Source organism: Alosa alosa, chromosome 7, assembly GCF_017589495.1.
Source record: "Alosa alosa isolate M-15738 ecotype Scorff River chromosome 7, AALO_Geno_1.1, whole genome shotgun sequence".
In the NCBI taxonomy this organism is placed as follows: Eukaryota; Metazoa; Chordata; class Actinopteri; order Clupeiformes; family Clupeidae; genus Alosa; species Alosa alosa.
Genome location: NC_063195.1, coordinates 26,930,097 through 26,952,230, shown reverse-complemented (window position 1 = coordinate 26,952,230; position 22,134 = coordinate 26,930,097). Strand labels below are relative to the sequence as shown.

Below are 22,134 nucleotides of genomic sequence, written 5' to 3'. Positions count from 1 at the left end.
CACAGGAAGAATCATCATTATCAGACAAAATTAGCCAACAAAATGGATAAATTGTTAAAGGTTAATGGGGTTTAATGATAGTGGTGAAACCCTGCATAGCCATGGCTGTCTCCAGGACACACTGTTCCATTTCATTAACATACTTTATACAAAATACCTTCTCAACAACTTTGAGTGTTGTTCAGGCAGACAAATAAGTCATCTTAGCATGCACTTAATCAATGAGCCTCAGGTATTAGTAGGCCAACAGCATGTCTTCTACTCTTGGCATGACCTTTCAGGAGGTTGTTGACCAAAGGTTATATTATGCAGCTTCACCTGCAAAAAGACACATGATGAGTACATTTCCTGTTCAAGATTCAATTCAAGATTGTCTTTATTACGTCTCATTATACATGTATAAGACAGTAAAATTCTTGGGTTTTGTTGCTCCTCAAAAAATAAATAATAAATAAATAGTATGTTGTGTGGTGTGTGTGGAAAGAAAAAAAATAAAAGTAGTGTAGTGCAGAGGTGGTAATTTTGCTTTTCTTCAGCGCTGGAACAATGATAAAGTGATTTAGCTCACCTTGAAGGATGAGAGACTTGGATCTTGCTTTTCTGTTCTTTAAGATCTGAGATCATGTGTAGACTACATGCTTCCTGAATCTTTGCCTTCCAGTTGTTCTTCAATTTTATGCCTATAGTCCCGTTTTGCTGCTTTGATTGTTTTTCGCAGGTCATATCTGCCTTTTTTCTCCTGGCTTTTTTCTTACAAAACAATAAGCAAGAAACAAGAAACAAGTGACAATATCGATAGATAACATTACAGTAGGCCTAATATAGAAATGATCAGTTTACAGTCATTAAAAATAAAAAAAAAACATAAACTAACTGGTCTGGCATGCATAATAAATAGGCTTCACATGCAGTATCCTACGTAAACTAGCCTACAGTGCATAGTAACTGATAGTGCAAGTCTAATAATTTCTATGTTTTTGTCCTCTTGAAGAAATCCGAGGAGGATACTTTTGTTGAGTTAAGCCCTCTTCCTTGAGATTTGGTTGAGAAATATTTGACTCCAGCGTAGCGTATGGAAAGCAGGTAAATAGACTGTGCCACATTGAGGCCAGCCACACTGCACTCTGCGCGCTGCAGCCAGGGACGTCTCATAGATTCACCAGGACAGCAGATGCATGACAGGCGTGGAACTTGGTGAGAGTTTTTTGGGTGGATGGTGGCAGAGTTTCACTGAATACGCCTTATACACCTCCAAACCCCACAATCCTCAAATAATGCCTCATAAATGTCTATAGAGATCTATAATCTCTATGACACATCTGTAATCAATAATAATAATCAATAATCGGTTGGTTTCCTGATCAGACAGGGGACTGCGTCTCTGTGGCACACGACCTTCTCCAGGTCAGGCTGGTACAGTGGGCAGCGGTGTGGGTGGCACGGGGGGTGGCACACAGTAAAAGCGCCCATATCAGTGTGTGTGTGTGAGGGCTGTTAGTGCTTAGACACGTCACACACTGCAAGCTGGACAACGGTGCACTGGACAACAAGCTGGAAGCTTGGCACAGTGAGAGGATGTGGAAGACACACTAGGCCTAGATAAACAGCTTTATCCTGTATTTAAACAAACATACATCATCATTCCCCCATCTTGAATAGCTCAAGAGACAGGTTGGACGTGCACCAGGCCTGCCCTTCTCTATCAGTGCTTTCTATGTTCCAGCAGGGGGCAGTAGCCGTGCCGGTGTGCGCAGGCAGGTGTCTGGTCCTGATGAGCCACTGGATAAGGTGGCCTGGTCTCAGTGCGTGCGAGAGAGGAAGAAAGAGTGAAAGAAACAGAAAGAGAGAGAGGGAAAAAAAGAGCAAGGCTATCCTGGAGAGCGACCGCAGAAAATAGAACATTTATGTCAGATGCAGAGACAATGAAGTGGGGCAGAGAAGAGATAACAGGCAAAAAGAGGCTTTCCGGAGCTTTCTACAGAACTACACTGCAATACCCGTATAAGCAATAAGAATGTTTACAGGCACAGAAATAGCAAGGGAAATAAATGTGTGTGTATATGTCTGGCTTGATGGTCTTTTGGGCCCCCACCATCGACTTCAAGGCACCTAACCCTAATCTTAACCCTAACCCTAACCATATCCCTTGACTCACCCTAGCGCCTTCCAGGCAGCACTGCTTGAAGTCGACGGTGGGGGCCCAAAAGACTAGATTGTGTGCGTGTGTGTGTGTGTGTGTGTGTGTGTGTGTGTGTGTGTGTGTGTGTGTGTGTGTGTGTGTGTGTGAGAGAGAGGGAGTTTTAGTGGGTGTGTGCATTAGGGATGGAAATGTGTGTGTGTGAGGTCTCTCTGATCAGGGTCTGTGTGTGTGTGTGTGTGTGTGTGTGTGTGTGTGTGTGTGTGTGTGTGTGTGTGTGTGTGAGTATCAGTCCTACCTGGCAGGTCACAGCCCAGCACCTCCATCCTCATGCCAATGCCAGCGGGGGACCAGTGCTCGGGGTAGAGGCGGACGAACTGGGCCACCGTCTCAGTGAAGCGCCGGATCTCGGGAGTGTCGAAGTTTGTGTTCCCCTCGAAGATCTGCACACCACCAGGAGAAAGAGGAGGAGGAGAGAAAGAAGATCACCACAAGATGATCTAGTGTGGACAACAATGCAACGCTGAATACTGTGTCTATGTGTGTGAGGTGTGGTGTGCTGTGTTGTGGTGTGTGTGTGTGTGTGTGTGTGTCTTATCAACTAAAATGTGTGGTTGAATAGGGTTAAAAGCTGATAAGAAATCAGCAAATACAATTTTGGCATGTGTGTTACTGCCTTCTTTATTGTGCCGCTTTGCTCTTGCAGTTTCATATTTCACTTTTTCTGGCTCTGAAATGTCCCCCTCTCTAAATGCCCGTCTTTTCCTGTACAGCAATACCCTGAGTGCTCTTGTCCCCCATGGCTTGCTATTCGGGTCAAGACCTTAACAGCCTTTTCAGGGATAACACTGTCTGCACAGAAGGAAACATCTGTCAACATCTGTAAGAACATCCAAACAGGACTACTTAAACATCTGCCAACATCTGTGTGTGTGTGTGTGTGTGTGTGTGTGTGTGTGTGTGTGTTTGTACGGCATCACCTTTGGCAGGTTGGTCTTGGTGTCCATGATGAAGGTCCAGTCGCGGCCCGTGAGACTGTGCGCCAGGCGGTACCTCTGGACGTAGGCGTGGCTGTCTTTGCTGGACCCACCCCCCATGCCACGTGCGCCCTGCGTGATGATGCCCCGCACGGCCTTGGCAGCACCCAGGTCCACCTGGAGCCACTCCTCACCTGCCACGGGCTGGGCAGGGCTGGGGAACCAGCCTGAGCGACTGGCCACCAGTCGGGCTACGCCCATGGGGGCGTGGAGGTCACGCCTGGAGGAGGCCGAGATCTGGGAGTCGGGCAGCAGCCCCGAGAGCATGCCCTGCATCTCCGAACACGACTGGTCTGTGTGGACACACACACACACACACACACAAACACACACACAGACATGTTTCACCTGCATCACCTGCAAGTAGAAAAAACAGAGGCGCACTCAAGGGCTTGATACTAATACAATTTGTATTGAGAGCCGAGGTTTTAACAATGAGTCTAAGGACAAGAACTAGGAAACAAATATTTCGGGCTTAGCCCATTATTGGAGACATTGATAATGGGCTAAGCGAAACGTTTGTTTCCTAGTTCTTGTCCTTAGACAAGACGTTTCGGGCTAAGCCCATTATCAATGTCCCTTGAGAAAAGGCCAAAAGCCCTTGAGTGCGCCTCTGTTTTTTCTACTGTAATACTCAACTTTTGGAGTTCACGCACCAGGTAAAACATCTGTAAAACACAAGCTGTTTTTCTCAGAGACACACACACATGCAGACACACACACGTTAATCTACATCTCTGAAGATGGCTAGTCTGTGGCTCAGCCTAGTTTCATCCTAGTTCTAGATCAGCCTAGTCCTTTATTCATCCTAGTTCTAGATCAGCCTAGTCCTTAATTTATCCTAGTTCTAGATCAGCCTAGTCCTTAATATTTAGCCTAGTTCTAGATCAACCTAGTCCTTAATTTATCCTGGTTCTAGGTCAACCTAGTCCTTAATTTATGTTTGAGAAACTGGACGTCTTTTATCGGTCATATATCAGACCCAGTTATTAAAACCACGTTGTACTGTTTTACTGTTTTAGAAAGATGGGCAATAAGCGAGGGAAAGGAGAGGAGAGAAGAGACGAGAGGAGAAGAAAAGAGAGGCAGAAAAGAGAGGACAGAAGAAGAGAGGAGAGAAAGCAAGAGTTGAAAAACAAATTGATGTGGAGGAAGGAGGGGGCTAGATGGAGGAGGACTGAGGGAGAGAGGGGAGGGGCAGAGGAAGACTGGAGTAGCACAGGAAGAGAGGGGAAGAGCACAGAAAGAGAGGGGAGGAGCACATGAAGAGAGGGGAGGGGCATTGGGTGGAGGAGCAGAAGGTGGAGGAGTGAGGGAGAAAGGGGAGTGAGGAGAATTGACGGCTTAAAGCTGAAGAAGATCAATCTTTCATGCAGTTATGTCACTTAGTACATAATATATACACAACTGTTTAAATGTGTGTGTGTGTGTGTGTGTGTGTGTGTGTGTGTGTGTGTGTGTGTGTGTGTGTGTGTGTGTCTGTGTCTGTCTGTCTGTGTCTGTCTGCAGAGGTGGCAAAAGTACTCACTTTCCATACTCAAGTAGAAGTACAAATACTTGTGTTAAAAAATACTCTGGTAAAAGTAGAAGTACTGGTTTAACTTCTTTATTCAAGTAAAAGTAACAAAGTACAGGCTTGGAAATTTACTTAAAGTATAAAAGTAAAACTAGTCTTGTGAATGACAACCATTTTTTATGCAACAGCACCTGGACCACACAAATGTTACCAGAGTGCAAGAGTGCCAGTCTCTTTTTTTAAATCTTCCCATAACCTGTTTGGCCATTTATTGGCTTTCTCCCCCAACATTGCACTGCCTACTTCAGAGGGCAGTGTGTTCTTTTGGCCTACCATCAAATGCTGGACATCTGTAGAAAGCTAAGATCCTGTAGTTTCTTAGGAAGCACTGGCACAGAATTACAGAGCCTAGAATATTGTTTTTTCTTTCTGTGAGATAACAAGCATCTCTGAACTGACTACATTTCAGCCCTCTAGGTGACTTGATATGATTTTAGAAACACAATTGAGCCCTAGCATCAGGTATTGCGAAGCTGTGTGCAAAAGTAGATCAATATAAAAGGAAAAGTATTTTAGACCATTATTTGCCAAGGTATGCTCATGCGTTTTGTAATGCCTTATGGAAACTCCTCATAGGACTTTTGGTTACCCAATATGCATACTGACAATAAAAGTCTGCACTTTCTGAGGTTTCTTGTAGACTATTTGATTGTGTGTCAGGTTTTGATATAGAATGACTATACAAAATGGAAAAATTATGTTAAAAAGGCTCTATTTTTGCATTTTTGATTTTGTTGGCTTCAGTTGCTAGACTAGCCCTGTGTATAAGATGGACTATACATCTGCACAACTAATATTGACACAAAAAACAACATGAATATTTAATTTCCTTTGGATTCATGGGTGAATATTTCAAGACCAGGAATGTAGTGGATAAAACAAGAGGTGGATTTAAAACTATGAATTCTGTGAATATTTCAAGACCAGTAAAGGTGGATTTTATGAAAAGGCATTCAGAACATGTTTGATGATGGTGCAGTTATTGTCAAATGTTTATAACAATACAAGTGCATTAGTGGTTTATAGAGTGTTGATGAGTGTACATATTGTTATTGTGGATAATACAGTGTGATTTTTAAATGCTAACAGTTGTAATTGGTGAATAAACTCTTTTAAGAGGTGGATAAACTTAATTTCTGAAAATTTCTGAAATTTCAGTGGTGGGTAAACTGTGTTTAGCCTGCTTGCGTTTAACGGCCTCCACTAGCCTACATCCCTGTTCAAGACCCAAGGCTGCATCTAGACTACTTATTGCTAAGGATATAGGCTACACTGCAGCTAGAAGTTAGGGAAGCACCAAAGGCGAGGAGAGGAGGGCATTAGGCTATTGACTAAATTTAATTGAGACATACTACTACGTGCTAACGTTAATGTTACTGCCATCAAGCTGCAATGATTTGCCGCGAATGAATGCCACCCAAATCGAGTCATCTTGTAGTGATGCGTGCAACGTAGCCTTTATTCCAATCCGCTATTGATAAGGCAAAAAATAATAATGGTAGGCTGAAATTATTTGAAACTAAAGTAACAAGTCAGATTTGTAAAATGTAAGGAGTAGAAATTACCGATATTCGTGTTAAAATGTAAGGAGTAAAAGTAAAAAGTCGCCTCAAAAATAAATAGTAAAGTAAAGTAAAAATATCTGAAAAATCTACCCATCTCTGTTTGTCTGTCTGTGTCTGTCTTTCTGTCTGTGTTTGCAGCATTGGGAAGGTTACTTTTAAAATGTAATCCACTATAGGTTATGGAATACATGCCCTAACGTGTATTTTGTAACATATTCCGATGGATTACTCATTCAGATCATTCAAAGTGAGTAACATATTTTGAATATTTTGGATTAAATCACCATTACATTATATGTTGTATTAGAAGAGGATGAAACAGTTATGTGAAGTTGTTGCGTGTGCGCGAGTGTGTTTGTGTGTGCGTGTGTGTGTGCGTGTGTGTGTATGTGTGCTTGTGTATGTGTGCTTGTGTGTACCTGTGATCTGGCATCCATACAACTCAAAGCGCAGGGCAATGCCATTCTTCCAGGTCCATGGTCGGATCCGGACAAACCGTGCAAGAACCGGCTGAGGAATGCGACTCAGAACTGGCTCTGTGGGGTTGTAGTTGGCATCGAACTGCATAGAACGAGACAGAGAAAGAGAGAGACAGACAACGTCAACAGAGAACGCTAAACAAGCTAATAACTAGATGTACCGCAGAGCGGTACAAAATATGACCGCCGCCCAGTCCAGCACATTTTTTCCACAAAAATAAATCACGCTGAAAGGCCTATATGATTCTAACTGTCTCACTAAATTGCATTATCCACACTCAATTCTCACTGGTATCTGCTAGACAACAAGTACCAAAACATGATTAGTTCATAGATTTCACATGTAAAATTCATTTTATACAAACCCACCCCCATCTTGCCTGTTCATAATTCTGAGAAATTCTTGAATTGTGTGCATGTGTGCGTGCACACGTTTATGTTTATGTGTGTGTGTGTGTGTGTGTGTGTGTGTGTGTGCGTGCTTGTGTGTTTGTTCAAGATGTGTGTTTGTGCATGTGCATGCATGCGTACATATGTCTACTGTGTGAGTATGTGTCATACGTATGATTACTGTGAATGTATGTGTGTGCGTGTGTATCTGTTTATGTGTGCACATGGAATGGGTTAACATGACCCCTGGAGGCAAACATACAGAAAAAATTGGTCATCCTAGGCCCTACGGTTCTCAAGATATTCACAGAAAACTGTGTCTGCCCTACTCTCCTTTCGGGGGGTCCAGTCCAGCGGGGGGGCTACAGATCAAAATGATGGTTCCATGCTATCCATGTAGGGTTACATGCCCACCAAGTTTCGTGTACCCCGGTCTTTCAGTGTCCCAGGAATCCTTGTTGGTGTACGGTCACTAAATGTACACATAAATAATTTTATTGTAAGGCCCCCCATGAACGAAAGTTCACAAAACTTGGCATGCATTCGGAAGGTGTCATAATGATCCTGGTGTCATAATGATCCTACACCTTCAATTTCAGCAGTTTTGACTATATTAGGTCACTAGATACCAGCGGTTAAACACCTCATTTTTACTTTTTGTGTTTAACTAGGGTGGCGCCATACATGAAATGAGTGGTTATGGAATGGGTTAACATGACCCCTGGAGGCAAACATACAGAAAAAAAAATTGGTCATCCTAGGCCCTACGGTTCTCAAGATATTCACAGAAAACTGTGTCTGCCCTACTCTCCTTTCGGGGGTCCAGTCCAGCAGGGGGCTACAGATCAAAATGATGGTTCCATGCTATCCATGTAGGGTTACATGCCCACCAAGTTTCGCGGTACCCGGTCTTTCAGTGTCCCAGGAATCCTTGTTGGTGTACGGTCACTAAATGTACACATAAATAATTTTATTGTAAAAGGCCCCCATGAACGAAAGTTCACAAAACTTGGCATGCATTCGGAAGGTGTCATAATGATCCTACACTTTCAATTTCGTGCAGTTTTGACCATGTCAGCCAGAGATATTGTGATGAAAACACCTATTTTTTTGCTGTTTAATTTTTAACTAGGTGGCGCTATACATGAAATAAGTGGTAACGGGATGGGTTGACATGCCCCCTTAAGACCAACATACAAAAAAAAGGTGGACCTCCTAGGCCCTACGGTTCTCGAGATATTCACAGAAAACTGTCTCCGGCCACCTACAGGCCAGTTGGTGTATAGTAACATAAATTAATTTATTGTGTGGCCCCCCATGAACGGAATTCCACGAAACTTGGCGTGCATTCAGAGGGTGTCATAATGATCCTACACTTCCAATTTCGTGCAGTTTTGACTATATTAGGTCACAGATACCCGCGGTTACAACACCTCATTTTTACTTTTTTGTGTTTAACTAGGTGGCGCTATACATGAAATGAGTGGTTATGGAATGGGTTGACATGGCCCCTTGAGATCAACATACAAAAAAAGAATGGTCCTCCTAAACCCTACGGTTCTCGAGATATTCACAGAAAACTGTGTCTGCCCTACCCTCCTTTCGGGGGGTCCAGTCCAGCGGGGGGGCTACAGATCAACGAAAAACGATGGTTCCATGCTATCCATGTGGGGTTACATGCCCACCAAGTTTCGCGGTACCCCGGTCTTTCAGTGTCCGGGGAATCCTTGGACGGAAATTTGGACAAAAAAAAAAAAAAAAAATAATAATAATCGCTTCGCGGCGGTCATAATTAGAGAAATGTATAGACATGTTAGGAAGGGTTGGCATGAACACACCCAGATGTAAACACAGAGTACCACACACACACACACACACACACACACACACACACACACACACACACACACACACACACGTCCCCATGCATGCTTCATCTCACATATGGGAAAACAAACAATCATAGATTTTCCAACACTCCATCAGGGACAAAGATCACCAGTTTTGGTGCAAGATGGAACTCGCAGAGCTAAGCCACCGGCACTGACAGTTGGTTAGGTCACTCTTACTGGTCCTTACGATCCCCCATCACCAGCAACAACATTTCACACAGACACACACACAGCATTTGTTTTACATACGTAACTTCTGTGCATGTGTAAATGTACTGTAGGCACTGTACTATACTGTAGGCTTTTGTAGATATGTGTATATTGTGCATATATATATATATATATATATATATACAGTATGTATACCCCTCCCTCTGTGTGTGTGTGTGTGTGTGTGTGTGTGCATTATGTCTATGTGCATGTGTATACGTGTGCATTGCACATAAAACACTCTCTGTGTGTGTGTGTGTGTGTGTGTGTGTGTGTGTGTCTGTCTATGTGCATGTGTATGTACGTGTGCAGTGCACATAAAGCAATCTCCGACCATGTGGCTCTTGCCGTTGCTTTTGCGGTAGACCATCCAGTCCTCTCCGTTGGTGCTGAGCTCCAGCTTGAACATGGTGACGTAGTACTGCTTCTGGGTCTGCTTGGACACCTCCCCCTGGGTGGCAATGCCCGCCAGCAGCTTCACAAACTGCAGGTCCACCTGGTGGAGGAGAGAGAAAGTGATAGAGAGGTGAGAAAGAGAGAGAGAGAGAGAGAGAGAGAGAGAGAGAGAATTCAGACTCAGTGACCACAGTCTAGCCATTCAAAAAAAGGCAGACTAAGAAGGTCCTGGTTGCCAAATGAGCAAAGAATATGTGGTCACTGCATAACAGGTGAGTGCACTTTCTTCTTCACTGTGTTCTTCACAAATATACGGAGCTCCTACTTTGACAGGCTTACAAGCCTAATCCCAGGGTTCTGAAATCTAGGAGAACAAGAAATAATGGTAGTCTTATTGGACAGCAGGGACACAGCAGGTTTTGCCGCCAAAAACACATCACCGAATGCCATAAGACAAGGGACAGTATAAATATAGTTATAGTATTTAGCAGACGCTTTTGTCCAAAGCGACATCATTTACAAAAGATTCACTAAACAAAAAGGCTGATGTGGTACATGAAAATGTAGCTAGAAATGTGGAGAATGTAATGCAAATCAAGCATTTTGGGCGATGTGGAGGCACAAGCCGGCAGCAGAGCAAATTCTCGGGAGACTATACCTCCGAGAATTAAAGAAAAAAAGCTAAAAGCATGTGTGAACTTTCAATAACACATACTAAGGAATCTACCCTTATTTTAGAGACTGTTCACATGTCTGTCTTAACCAGTATGGACATTTAATCTGAAAAGGCAAGTTATTCAACTCACACAGAATGTGACGTCCTGGTTTAACTGGGACAGTCCCGATTTTGAGTTGCTTGTCCCGATTCCTGACAAAACCCTGTCGGGGTGCTAAAATATCCTGGTTTACACCAATCACTATTAAAGTGTGGTCTTATTGTAAGAAAGTGTGATCTTATTGTATGAAAATGTACTTCATTTTCAGGGAAACAAATTCATTCATACGTATACACTCATTTTGACTGACACTTTTATCTAAAGCGACTTACATATGTCAATTATTACAAGGGCCAGTCTCCCCAAAGCATCTCAACGTAAAGTGCCTTGCTTAAGGGCACAACGGTGACAGCCTTGATTTTAACTTGTCTTGCTGCTGCATGTTAGCCCAGTTCCATATAGCCAGACTACCACCAGAGACTTTCTAATGAGGAGACACAGCACTCAAAAAATCCTCCATAGAAATGCATGGGGTTAGTTTGTAACGCCAATATGGCAGTTGTCTACGCATATCACACCCCTTCCGCGGCAAAACGTCAACATGTGAATACATTGAGCCAATCATGTTGTGTGTTGTGAACAGTGTTGTGTGTTAACCGTTACAAAGTAACGAGTTACAGTAACGTAACTACTTTTTCGAGTAAAAAGTAGTGTAACGTGTTACTACTGAAAATTTGGTAACGTAACGTAGTTCCTTTTTCATATCGGCGCAACGTTACTTTTCCCAGGGACAGATTTGACAGCGACGCTGCTTTCTCAGCTGCACGCTTGCGCAATAAGCACGAGCTCCACACGACAGCCTATGTGACAGAGGCTGGTAGCATGAAGTGCAATCATAGCTCCACACGGTACGTGACAGAGGCTGGTGGCAATGAAGAGCAATCATAGCAAGCGAGACGCAGCCAACGCTAACTTCTGAGGGATGGAGGTAGCCTATTCACATTACTTCTAACTCGTTGAAACTAAGGGGAGGAATGTGAGTGTTAGTTGTAGCCTAGCCTACACTGTCCCCTGATTTGTCTACTGCCGTTAACTCAACTGCCAGCCTATTGATACGATTTGCACTAGCTTTGCACCAAATTTCGGAGGAGCGCCTGTTTAATGAAAGAGTATAAGGCTATAAAATAAGCCCTCATATATTTTGTGTTCACCTATATGCCCAAGATGTAGCGAGGCTATTTTATTTGATATTGTTTCATAGGGCTTTAGTGGTGGTGTTGAAGCCTATAAGCCCAATGTTTTCTTGTCAAGTGCTCTGTTTGTGGCATTTTTTATAATAAAGAGCACAAAAGAAATACCTGTTATGTTCTCCATAGTAGAACTTTATGTAGGCCTACACATTTAGGAACAGATATTGGGTTCTGCCCAAAGTCGAGCAACGTAAAAGTAACGTAAAAGTAACGAGTAACATAAAAAGTTACTTTCCATAGAGGGTAACTAAGTAAAGTAACAGGTTACTTTTTTGAGAAGTAACGAGTAACGAGCAAACACTACTTTTTAAAAGTAACTTCCCCAACACTGGTTGTGAATATATTGAGCCAATAATGTGGTGTGTGTGTTGTGAAGACAACATGCCAATCATGTGTTGTGATCTCGCCGCTGGAGCAAGATTGGTGTCGTGAAGCCTTGCACACGCGCATTTCTGCCGAAATCGATGCCCTATGAGTTCCTAAAAAGCATTGCAATATGGCCGCCGAGTGGAGGGACTTGCCTAAAAGGACTTTGCTACCACCACATCAGGTTAGGTTCCAAAGCCCGTCTTCATCAAGCGTCACTGAACAACCACCATCACTAACTGACCACACAGCTGACTAGTGGATTGAATTCTCTCTCTCTCTCTCTCTCTCTCTCTGGTAGCTACTAAAGAATGTTGTAATTTCTGGTGATCCACAGAGGTCAGAGGGGAAAGGTCATGTCACCTGGATGTATTCCTTCTGGCTGTCGGTGCTGGGCATCCAAGCATGGTCTTCGTTGTAGAGACGGGCCTGTTGGGCGTTCCAGTGGCCATCAGCGAAGACGGACGAGGCCATTATCTGGTCATCAGAGATAAGACCGGACTCCATGCCAAGAACATAACTACAATGGAAGTCTGGGGGTCGCATTTTGAAAGAAAGACAAAAAGAAGCAAATCAAAGCCCCCAACACACCTAGACAGACAAACACATACATAGGCAACATCCACAATCCATTCTCTCTCTCTCTCACTCACACACACACACACACACACACACACATATAGATACCCTGACCAGTGCTGATGTATTGGGGTAGTACTCACGCTTTTTGAATTCTTTGTCAGTCATGTTGTAGCGGACGGAGAAGCCATCTTTGGCCACAGCCCCGTCCGTGCGGAAGGACAGAGACAAGATGCCCGTGGACGACTGGATCTTGAGGGGAACTGGAGGGGATCTTGGTGCCACAGTGACGACCAATCAGCGGGCCCACTGCAGATACACAGATACACAGACACACACACACACACACACACACACACACACACACACACACACACACACACACACACACACACACAGCAAAGAAAGCCGAGAATGGTAAACTTGAACTCCACATGAACGGCTTCAGTGCCAGGAGAGCCATGGAACTTGATCCCAGTAGAATGTGGCTTTGTTATGTGATGTTCTGATAGTAAAGTCTAAATAGCCTGTTGAGTCTCTTGAGATGTTTCTCTTTTCCTCTTCATCACCTTGTTACAGTTCAATCTCTCTCATCTTCATGTTTTCATCTTCATGGCAGACATGTTGACATGGGGGACATACACGTGGAAGTAAGTGGGAGAGCTAGGGGAGGGAGGGGCAAGACCTGGCATCCAGCAGGCATGAGACCAGTAGGGATGCACTGGCCTGAAGGCACAACGGTGGTGATGGAAGACTGACATTGATGATGGATGTACTGCACACTTTGCCGTCCTGGTTTAATGCTGTCCTGCTTTACAACTAGGTCATATCATAAACTGAGTACAGAAATATCATATATTTGGTCTAGCTGTCTATATGTACATATCTGTGGTTTTGTCTGTCTGTGCATATGTTATCCTCTCAGCTTGCAGCAGGTGTGTGTGTGTGTATGTGTGTGTGTTTGTGTGTGTGTGTATGTGTGCCTGTGTGTGAGTGTGTGTTATGCCCTCACCTTGTGGCAGGCCGTCGTATATGTCCAGCCAGTCGTACTTGCACTCGCCCTCTGCCCCCTGCAGGTCAAAGGTCAGGAAGATCAGTGTGACGTCCATGTGCGACGGCACGGTGATGATGAAGTTGCACTCCAGGTTGTGCGGGTACTTGTCCGGGAAGCCAGGTGACTCAATCACGCCCGACAGGCTGGTGAAGTTATGCGAGCAGTCAGACCCTGAGAAGCAGACAGAGGGAAGGTGCAGAGTTTAGTCATGACGTAAACACACACACACACAAGCATACGTGCACACACACACATGCATGCACACACAAAACACACACACACACACAGACCCTGAGAACCAAGGTGCTGTGTTTATTCATGAAGGTTTGAATCTGTATGCAGTGTGTAGCGCTGCTTAAAGGGAATATGCTTGGATCACTGACCTGCACACACACACACACACACCTATATGCACATAAACACACACACAAAAACACACACACACACTCACACACACATATGTATATGCACACAAAAACACACATATGGTGCTGAGTTAGATGAAGAGACAAGAGATGAAAAGAGAAGACGAGGCAAGACGGTGATGCAGTAAAACACAAGAGAAGATGAAAGAGAAGATGAAAGGGTGAAGGATAATAAGATGAAAGAGAAGAGAGAATATGGACACACAGAATGCAGAGACAATATAAGATGAAAGAGAAGAGAGAATATGGACACACAGAATGCAGAGACAATATAAGATGAAAGAGAAGAGAGAATATGGACACACAGAATGCAGAGACAATATAAGATGAAAGAGAAGAGAGAATATGGACACACAGAATGCAGAGACAATATAAGATGAAAGAGAAGAGAGAATATGGACACACAGAATGCAGAGACAATGTAAGATGAGACAGAACGTACAGAGAGAGGGAGAGAGAAGCCAGTAAAATAGGGGACTGAATGAGAAAATGTCTTTCTGTGGACGATGGAAAAAGCAAGACTTGACATGAGCACAGGGTGAAAGAGGGGAGGAGAAAGAGAATGAAGTGACGTTACTTACTTGCTGCGGGAACAGTGGTCTGGCTAAAGACCACATTTACATTAATGATAAAAAGCAAAGTTAAAACCACACAATTGCGGCAGACCATTTTCACAATAAGTGAAGCAGGGGAGGTTAAATCTCAAGTCGCTGACCACAATCACAGTTAATCACAGTTTCTCTCTTTGGTGGAAGTAGGTCACAAAACAACCAACAAAAGCTCTGACTTGTTGTTTGTTCTCTGATGACCCTCCCACATCAGATCTCAGCCAATGACCTCCCTTTTTGGGCCTATGCCATTGTAACAGTGCATCTGTGGTCAAATATAAGCTATTTTTAGACATGGAACATTTTTGTGGTCTTTGGGACTTTAGCTTTTTAACCATATTCCCCAGAGTTATATAGCTAAGTCGATACATACCCTCTCATCTCCGTGCATGTAGTTACTCTGTCTGACGCACCCACCACTAGCCTAGCTTAGCACAGGTTTCTCAAAGTGGACGGTTCCAATAGCCTACACCAATAGTGACCAAAGAACTCCATATTGTCCTATTTATATGCTGTATAGTTATGTACACAGTACGTGTACAAATAACAATGTCAAATGAGACACAGCTGTTTTGTAAGCATATACAGTACTACTGTAATTAGGCCTGTATGAAAAATCAAACAATATACCTGAGCCCATACAGTGGTGCCAAGTACAGAATCATGCCTGTTTTAATGCAGTGCCACTTGAGGGCATGAAGATCACAGGCATCCAATACTGCTTTACAGCCTTGTCCCTTGCACACACAGATTTCTCCAGACTCTCGAAATCTTTTAATGATGTTATACCTGTCAGGGACAGAAGACGACCCAAGAGCGCAAGTTCAAATTCAGAGTCTTTTATTGAAGGGTTCAGGGGGGAAGAGGAGTGAGAGAAACGTGAGGTCTTGGAGGTTCCGGTTCCAGGGGTGCCAGGGGTGTCAGGGGTTCCAGGGGTTCTCGGGGCTCTGGGGTTTTCCAAGTCTCCGGGGGGTTCCAGTCCAAGGTGCTGAGTGTGTCCCCCAGTGATCGAGCGGCGCCTCGGCTGAGGGTGGTGACGCGCCGGGCTCGGGCTTCGCCTGGTGGTCGGAGGCCTGGGGAATCACACACACACAACAGCAAGGTGAACAGCAGGCAGTAGTACAGACCAGGGCTAGGCACTAAACGTGCAGGAGAGACAGAAGGCAGATTTGAGTTACCGGGGGGGCTGAAGATCGGAGAGTAATCGAGAAGATCCGGAAGGCGGGTCGGGATAACCGGGGCAGTAGCACAGGAAGTCAAGAAAGGATCCGAATCACAGGTAGGAGTCAGAGAGTAGACAGGCAGGCAGGTTACTGGTCCAGGTTTGAAGACGATCTGACAGCGCTTGGCTGAAAAACAGGGCTTTATATACTGGGAGAGGTTAGTGGAGAAATGCAGTGCAGCTGGCAGAGTAATTAGAGCAGAGTGGGGCAAGGTGAGGATGGTGACTGGGAAATGCAGCGCAGCTGGCCAGGTAACAAGAGCAGAGCAGGGCGGAGCTCGTTAGGCAGAGTAGAGAGAGAGTGAGCAGAGTGGCAGAGAATTGAATCAATTAAGGTTGTTACCAGGGAGAGAGAATGCTCATGACAATACCATTGATGATGATGATATACTCAAACTCTTCACAATTTTATATTGAGGAACTTTATTTTGAAATTGTTCCGTTTGCTGTCGTAGTTTCTTGCAGATTGGTGAACCTCTACCCAGTTTTACTTCTGAGAGACTTTGCTTCTATCAGGTGTTCTTTTTTTATACCCAGTCATGTTACTGACCTGTTGCCAATTAACCTAATTAGTTGCCCTGTCCCAACTTTTTTGAGACATGTTGCTGGCATTAAATTAAAAAAGAGCTCATATTTCACTTTTTACATTTGATATGTTGTCTGTGTTCTATTGTGAATAAAACATGCATTTATGAGATTTGTAAATCATTGCATTCTGTTTTATTAACATTTTACACAACGTCCCAACTTTTTCAGCATTCGAGTTGTAATGGGAAGTCACCTCTCTGGTTATGGAATTAAATAAGTTTGGCATATTGTCTTCTAATAGCTGTTCCTTTAATGTTCTTGCTTGGTGATGCATACATGTCTTGCAGTACAAAGAGGATGCCATTTTCATTAGCGAGTGAAGATGGTTGCATTCAACAGTAGAGTCAAACATGTGACTGTGCAGTTGTGGGAACAGGTTCTTGTCTGAGCTGGCTGCTAGAACTTCATTGACAATGGCAGATCCTTGTGGAGGCTGACCATTTGTTGCTGTGGTCTCGCACACTGAAGCAATGCCTGGTGATGTTTTGCAAAGACCACTCCTGTCCTTCAGGGCTATAAAGGGATAAATTGGGCCCCTAAGTTGTCAGTGCTTGTGCGCAAATTAAGCAGGATAGTTTCCCCCTAACTTCTTTGCAACAAAGCTGGTGATGTAATTTACAGCTGCCTGCATGTTTCTGATAACCCCTCCAGGCCTGCAGTTTTTAAATTCTTCCTCAGTTATTCTTTCCTCAGGAGCAACATCACTGTTTGCAAAACGTACCACTGATGAGGAGGCTTGGAGGTGTCCTGAGCAGACAGTTCCTTTACCTTACCTGGTGCTTGAGAATCAGGCACTTGTATGCTGCCTTGAAATGAATTGCACTGGGATTGTTATTGGAGCTCCTCTGGCCTGGATGGCAGCAAAACAAGCTGTAGATGGTCTTGACTTGTAGGAATGCAGGAAAGCAAGCCAATAGTCAGACATTTATTCAGCTAGAGATCGTATAGTATGGGGCCTTTTGATGAAGCTGTCCAGAACTAGATACACACTGCTAAAAAGAAAAGCAAAGCCATAAACCTCACAGTGGGGTGTTCAGTCATACTTGCACTTTTGACCTGACCAGGCCACTGAAGATAAAGGCTGTAAACCACAGTGAGAGGTCACACCATGGTGAGACCAGGGAATACATGGCTATTTTACTAGGTGGGAAACTTACTTTCCAAAATGTCCTGGTTAAGAAGAGCTTGGTTTTTTAAATTGTTTTCAGTGACATTTTTAATGGCATTTGATTGTAGTTTGTTGTTTTATCCTCTAAGTGGCAGTCTTGGTTAAGCAAACTGTGGCTTTGGTGGATGCATCTCAAAATGTTATCGCAAGGGGACACTATCACAAATGTTAAGAAGTGATTTGAAAGTAACAAACCAAGGCTTACCTAAATTACAATTACGTATGTACCACACTGCTTCGTGGCTAACAATCGTATACACATGATTATTTTAATGATTTAGTTTATTTACTATCAGCCTATCAGATGTTGCCAGTAATATGTCTGGCATTCATTTTGAAATTATTATTATTATGAGAGAGGTGGTTGTCTAGCTGTTAGGTACACTCTAGAAAACAACACAAACGGTGTTGTCCCTTTATGGACATATTAATATGTAAAAAAAACAAACAAAAAAAAACACAAGTTGTGTTATTTTCATCACATCACATCTCATTTTAAGAGTGTATCTGGGCTTGGAAGTGTAATGTTAGAAAGCTGAGTCCCTGAACAAAGCACATAACCTCCCGGGGGACCGTCCCTGTCATTAGTATTCTATGCATGCTGCTCTGAATAACAGCTCCTACACACAGTTGTGTGCGTTGCAGTGCTGGAGACGCATCCCATTCACTTTACATGGGCTCACGTCCCCCGTTGCCGAACTGAATTGTGGGTCCGTTGCGTCGCGCTTCTCCCGTCGCTCGCGTTGAGAAGTTCAGCTGTTGCTGACTGCAACAGCTGACGGCACCGGCCAATCAAGCCAATCGACTGACAGCACCAACCAATCAAATTACGGTTATACTTCAAGTCATTTGCATATAGGTCGGGAACACCCACTGGCATGCGTTGACGGAACGCAAGTGTGTGTACTGTAGGAGCGGTAAGAGTATCAACCAAATACATATATAGAATGTTGATAGTCTGCTGGAATGCATCATGATTTAGCACTACTCGTCAACTTCCCACAGCAGTCTCCAGATAGGGCACACCCTTCTGACCCTGTTGTCGATGTTGGATTGTTGCACCCCCCACCCATCCCACCCCCACACACACACACCCAATACAGTAATGATTTATGTGTCTCGTTCACATAACTTCATATGGATCATAAAACTCTCTTGATTGCCTAAGTCATGACTCTTCGCCTGGAAACATGGCACAGTTGCGCCGGCAGACAATAGACACAGTTCAGCTACTACTGCCCAACATACTTCTCACTTGAATATTCCTATGGGAATGACTGAGCATGCCTGCCCTTAGATGGTCTGATCTGAACCTGGGCTGATGTTCTTATCAGCTCGGTGTGAAGCTCAGGACTGGTCCATCAACCTTCTTGGCACAAATACTCTGAGCTGGGGGTTTTAGGTGGGTGAGATAGTCTTTCTTGACTTACCATAATAATATCACTCTGCAATAAAGGTCCAGTAAAAAAAAAAACAATATGAACACAATGGTCAGTCAGAGTCATCAGTATGCAGTTATTGGTAACACTTTACTTGACGGGTGAGTTCATAACACATTCATAGCAGCTGTCATAAACTGCACATAAAGCATTCATGACTGTTTCATGAGACATGACTCAACATTCATACCAAACCTTTCATGAATGTGGAAGACAGAACGACGACAACTTGTCAAAATAAAAGTCCAACAATTGCAAGGCAGCATTGCCGTTTTTGTTCCAAACCTTTTACCTGATCACGTCACATCTGAGTCAATGTATTTGTGTAACCTGGATACCATTAATTTAATCACTCCAGCCTTTGTAAATGAATATCTTATGAAGTCTACATCAAATGTCACTTTACTATACAAGTTTTGAAGTATTCGTAATCACAGAGTTTAACACTGGGAGGTAAACTAGCCTACATTCAGCTGGCCCGTATTTGTGTAACCTGGAGCGGTTGGACATTCCCAGTAGCAAAAAATGAGAAATCATCTGCAAAGGTTACATCATAAAACAAATACATTTTTATGAAACAAAAATTATTTGCTTGACCATGTTCTGACTTTTTGGCACTGGAGTAGCCTGTTGACTCAGATGTGATGTGATCAGGTAAGAGGTTTGGAACAAAAACGGCAATGCTGCTTTGCGATGGACTTGTTGGACTTTTATTTTGACAAGTTGTTGTCATTCTGTCTTCCACATTCCTGAAAGGTTTGGTATGAATGTTAAGTCATGTCTCATGAAACAATCATGAATGCTTTATGTGGAGTTTATGACAGCTGCTATGAATGTGTTATGAACTCACCCGTCAAGTAAAGTGTAACCCAGTTAGGTAAAGGTAACAATATTGCACTTCATGTCAACACCATTTTCACATAAGGTAGTAGGCATCTGTAGTGACTACATACACTTAAATACAAACCACTATTATGTTAAGCAGTACCCTTAGCTACAGTTCCAAATTCCCAAACCTCCAAATTCCCCACAGACCTCAGACTGAGTTCATTAATAAACAATACCATGTACGACATCCATTAAAATTCGGCACTTAGATTGTTTCATGAGTGGACAGAATAAGTTATGTGTGAATCAAACACAGGGTGGACTCGCTGGACAGATGCCTTGCCAAAAGACTTAGACAGGAATGAGGCCAAATACATCTTGGCAGCGGCCCAAAACAACAGGATTGCTAGGCCCAGGTCATTATCATGGGGCCATTTTAAAACCGCAGTGTTGTGTCCAACCGTTGTGTCACACTTTGACCAACTGTACATTCCTCAAATCAGTTTTGTAGTCGGCTTCTTCAGCCAAGCCCTTGGCCTACAAGCTGATAATCCATTTCTTAGGGCACAGTGTATTTCTTATTTCTCTGCATGGCTTTAAACTAGCATTAACATTTCATTTTATTAATGTTCCATTAAATTTGATCTATTAATCTATTGAATATGGTGTCTTTAATTACCCAGTTAACATTATAGTTCAATAATTTCTCACCTCCAATCTTGATAGTTTTATGTCAGATTCATGATTCATGCTTTCTCTTTACAGTGAATGCATATATCTGCTTACTCAGAATCCCACTTTTGATGTCTGTTTTTAACAGCTTTTCTCCTCCATCTGACCTTTTAAAACACTTTTACAAACTTTATGACTGAGTGTCACATATTAACACACATGTACACCAACTCACTCTCTCTCTCTCTCTCTCTCTCTCTCTCTCACTCACTCACTCACTCACACACACACACACACACACAGACACACACACACACACACACACACACACACACACACACAGATGCCCGCCTGCATGCCCCAGGGCAAACTTGTTAACTGACCAGTATTCAGTCCCAAATCCAGTCATGTCCCAGTGCCCACAGTCTTAAATACTGCAGGGGGGCAGTGTGGCTCCTGATAATGACTGACAAAGACTCTTTCATTTACTCTTTCAAGATTAGTCACTGTGTTTCTGTGGTGTTCTGGCAACGGTGACTTTGAGCACAAGTTGAGGGTTGTGTGGGTTGTAATCCTCTGTGTGGTGTAATTTTGTTCCAAGATAAAAGTCCTCTCAGACAATGATTAGCCAACCAGAAAGGTGTGTCAATTAAATAGACATGATCACATTCTCTCATTTCACACTGTGGTTATGAGGTTTGTGGTTTTAACCAGAAAGGTGTGTCAATTAAATAGACATGATCACATTCTCTCATTTCACACTGTGGTTTGGGGAAAAAGAGAATACTGTTTTCTTCCCGTTAACGGAATTCAATTGGCCACAAGGATATAAAACAAATGTACTTTGAGTAGTTGGTGAGTTCTCTTAAAAATAGTCTGATGTTGTAAATGTTTTATATCGTCACTCATTACAGTATAAAGGTCAACGTAAATTCAGGAGATACGATGTAGAATCTGTCCAAAGATTAATACCACCAGAGTCTGGAGGGTCACTGGTGTTTGAAAATATCAGACTCAGATCTGTACAGCAGAGTATAGACCCCAGTTCATCCAGCACTTCATCACCTAGTTAACACATTAAAGTAAGTGAGTGTGAAGTGTTGGATGTTTTGGGTCAACTTGGCCAACCACAATGGTCATTTTAGTAATGGTAATAATTAATTTGGTTGACAAAAGCATTGTAATGTGTTAATGATTTGATGCATTTTGTAGTGCAGAAGGTCTGTTACATTTGGTGGCCCATACGATGGTGTTAGACCCTCAGAATTTGCCAACTAAATTCACATTCCAAAGAGAGATGTATCACAGTTGTTTAAAGTTTGATATCAATCTGAGCCAGGGGGTCTGGAGGGACATGGGGAGAGAGATTAGAATGAGAGTGAGACAAGTCACTACCTGTTTCAGCTGAAATTGTGTGGGTTCAGGTCTTTAACAGGTGTTTAGAATTCCACTGAAATGTTTATCAGTCTTTTTGATCACCTCTGTATTTAAACAGCACAGCTGAGTGAAACTTAGTAATAAGAAGTTCAAGACATTC

At 43.2% G+C, this 22,134-nt stretch overlaps 1 protein-coding gene across 1 annotated transcript; it reads right to left on the bottom strand.

The window, feature by feature from the left end:
- Positions 1-47: 47 nt before the first annotated feature.
- LOC125298603 (neuropilin-2-like) lies at positions 48-14,832 on the bottom strand. The gene is given in 10 exon segments (XM_048249398.1): positions 48-750; positions 2,436-2,580; positions 3,118-3,467; positions 6,735-6,876; positions 9,621-9,782; positions 12,378-12,547; positions 12,737-12,857; positions 12,859-12,902; positions 13,606-13,818; positions 14,654-14,832. Coding segments are annotated over 10 exon segments (1,554 nt in total). The 5' UTR covers positions 14,742-14,832; the 3' UTR covers positions 48-631.
- Between the last annotated feature and the right edge of the window lie 7,302 nt (positions 14,833-22,134).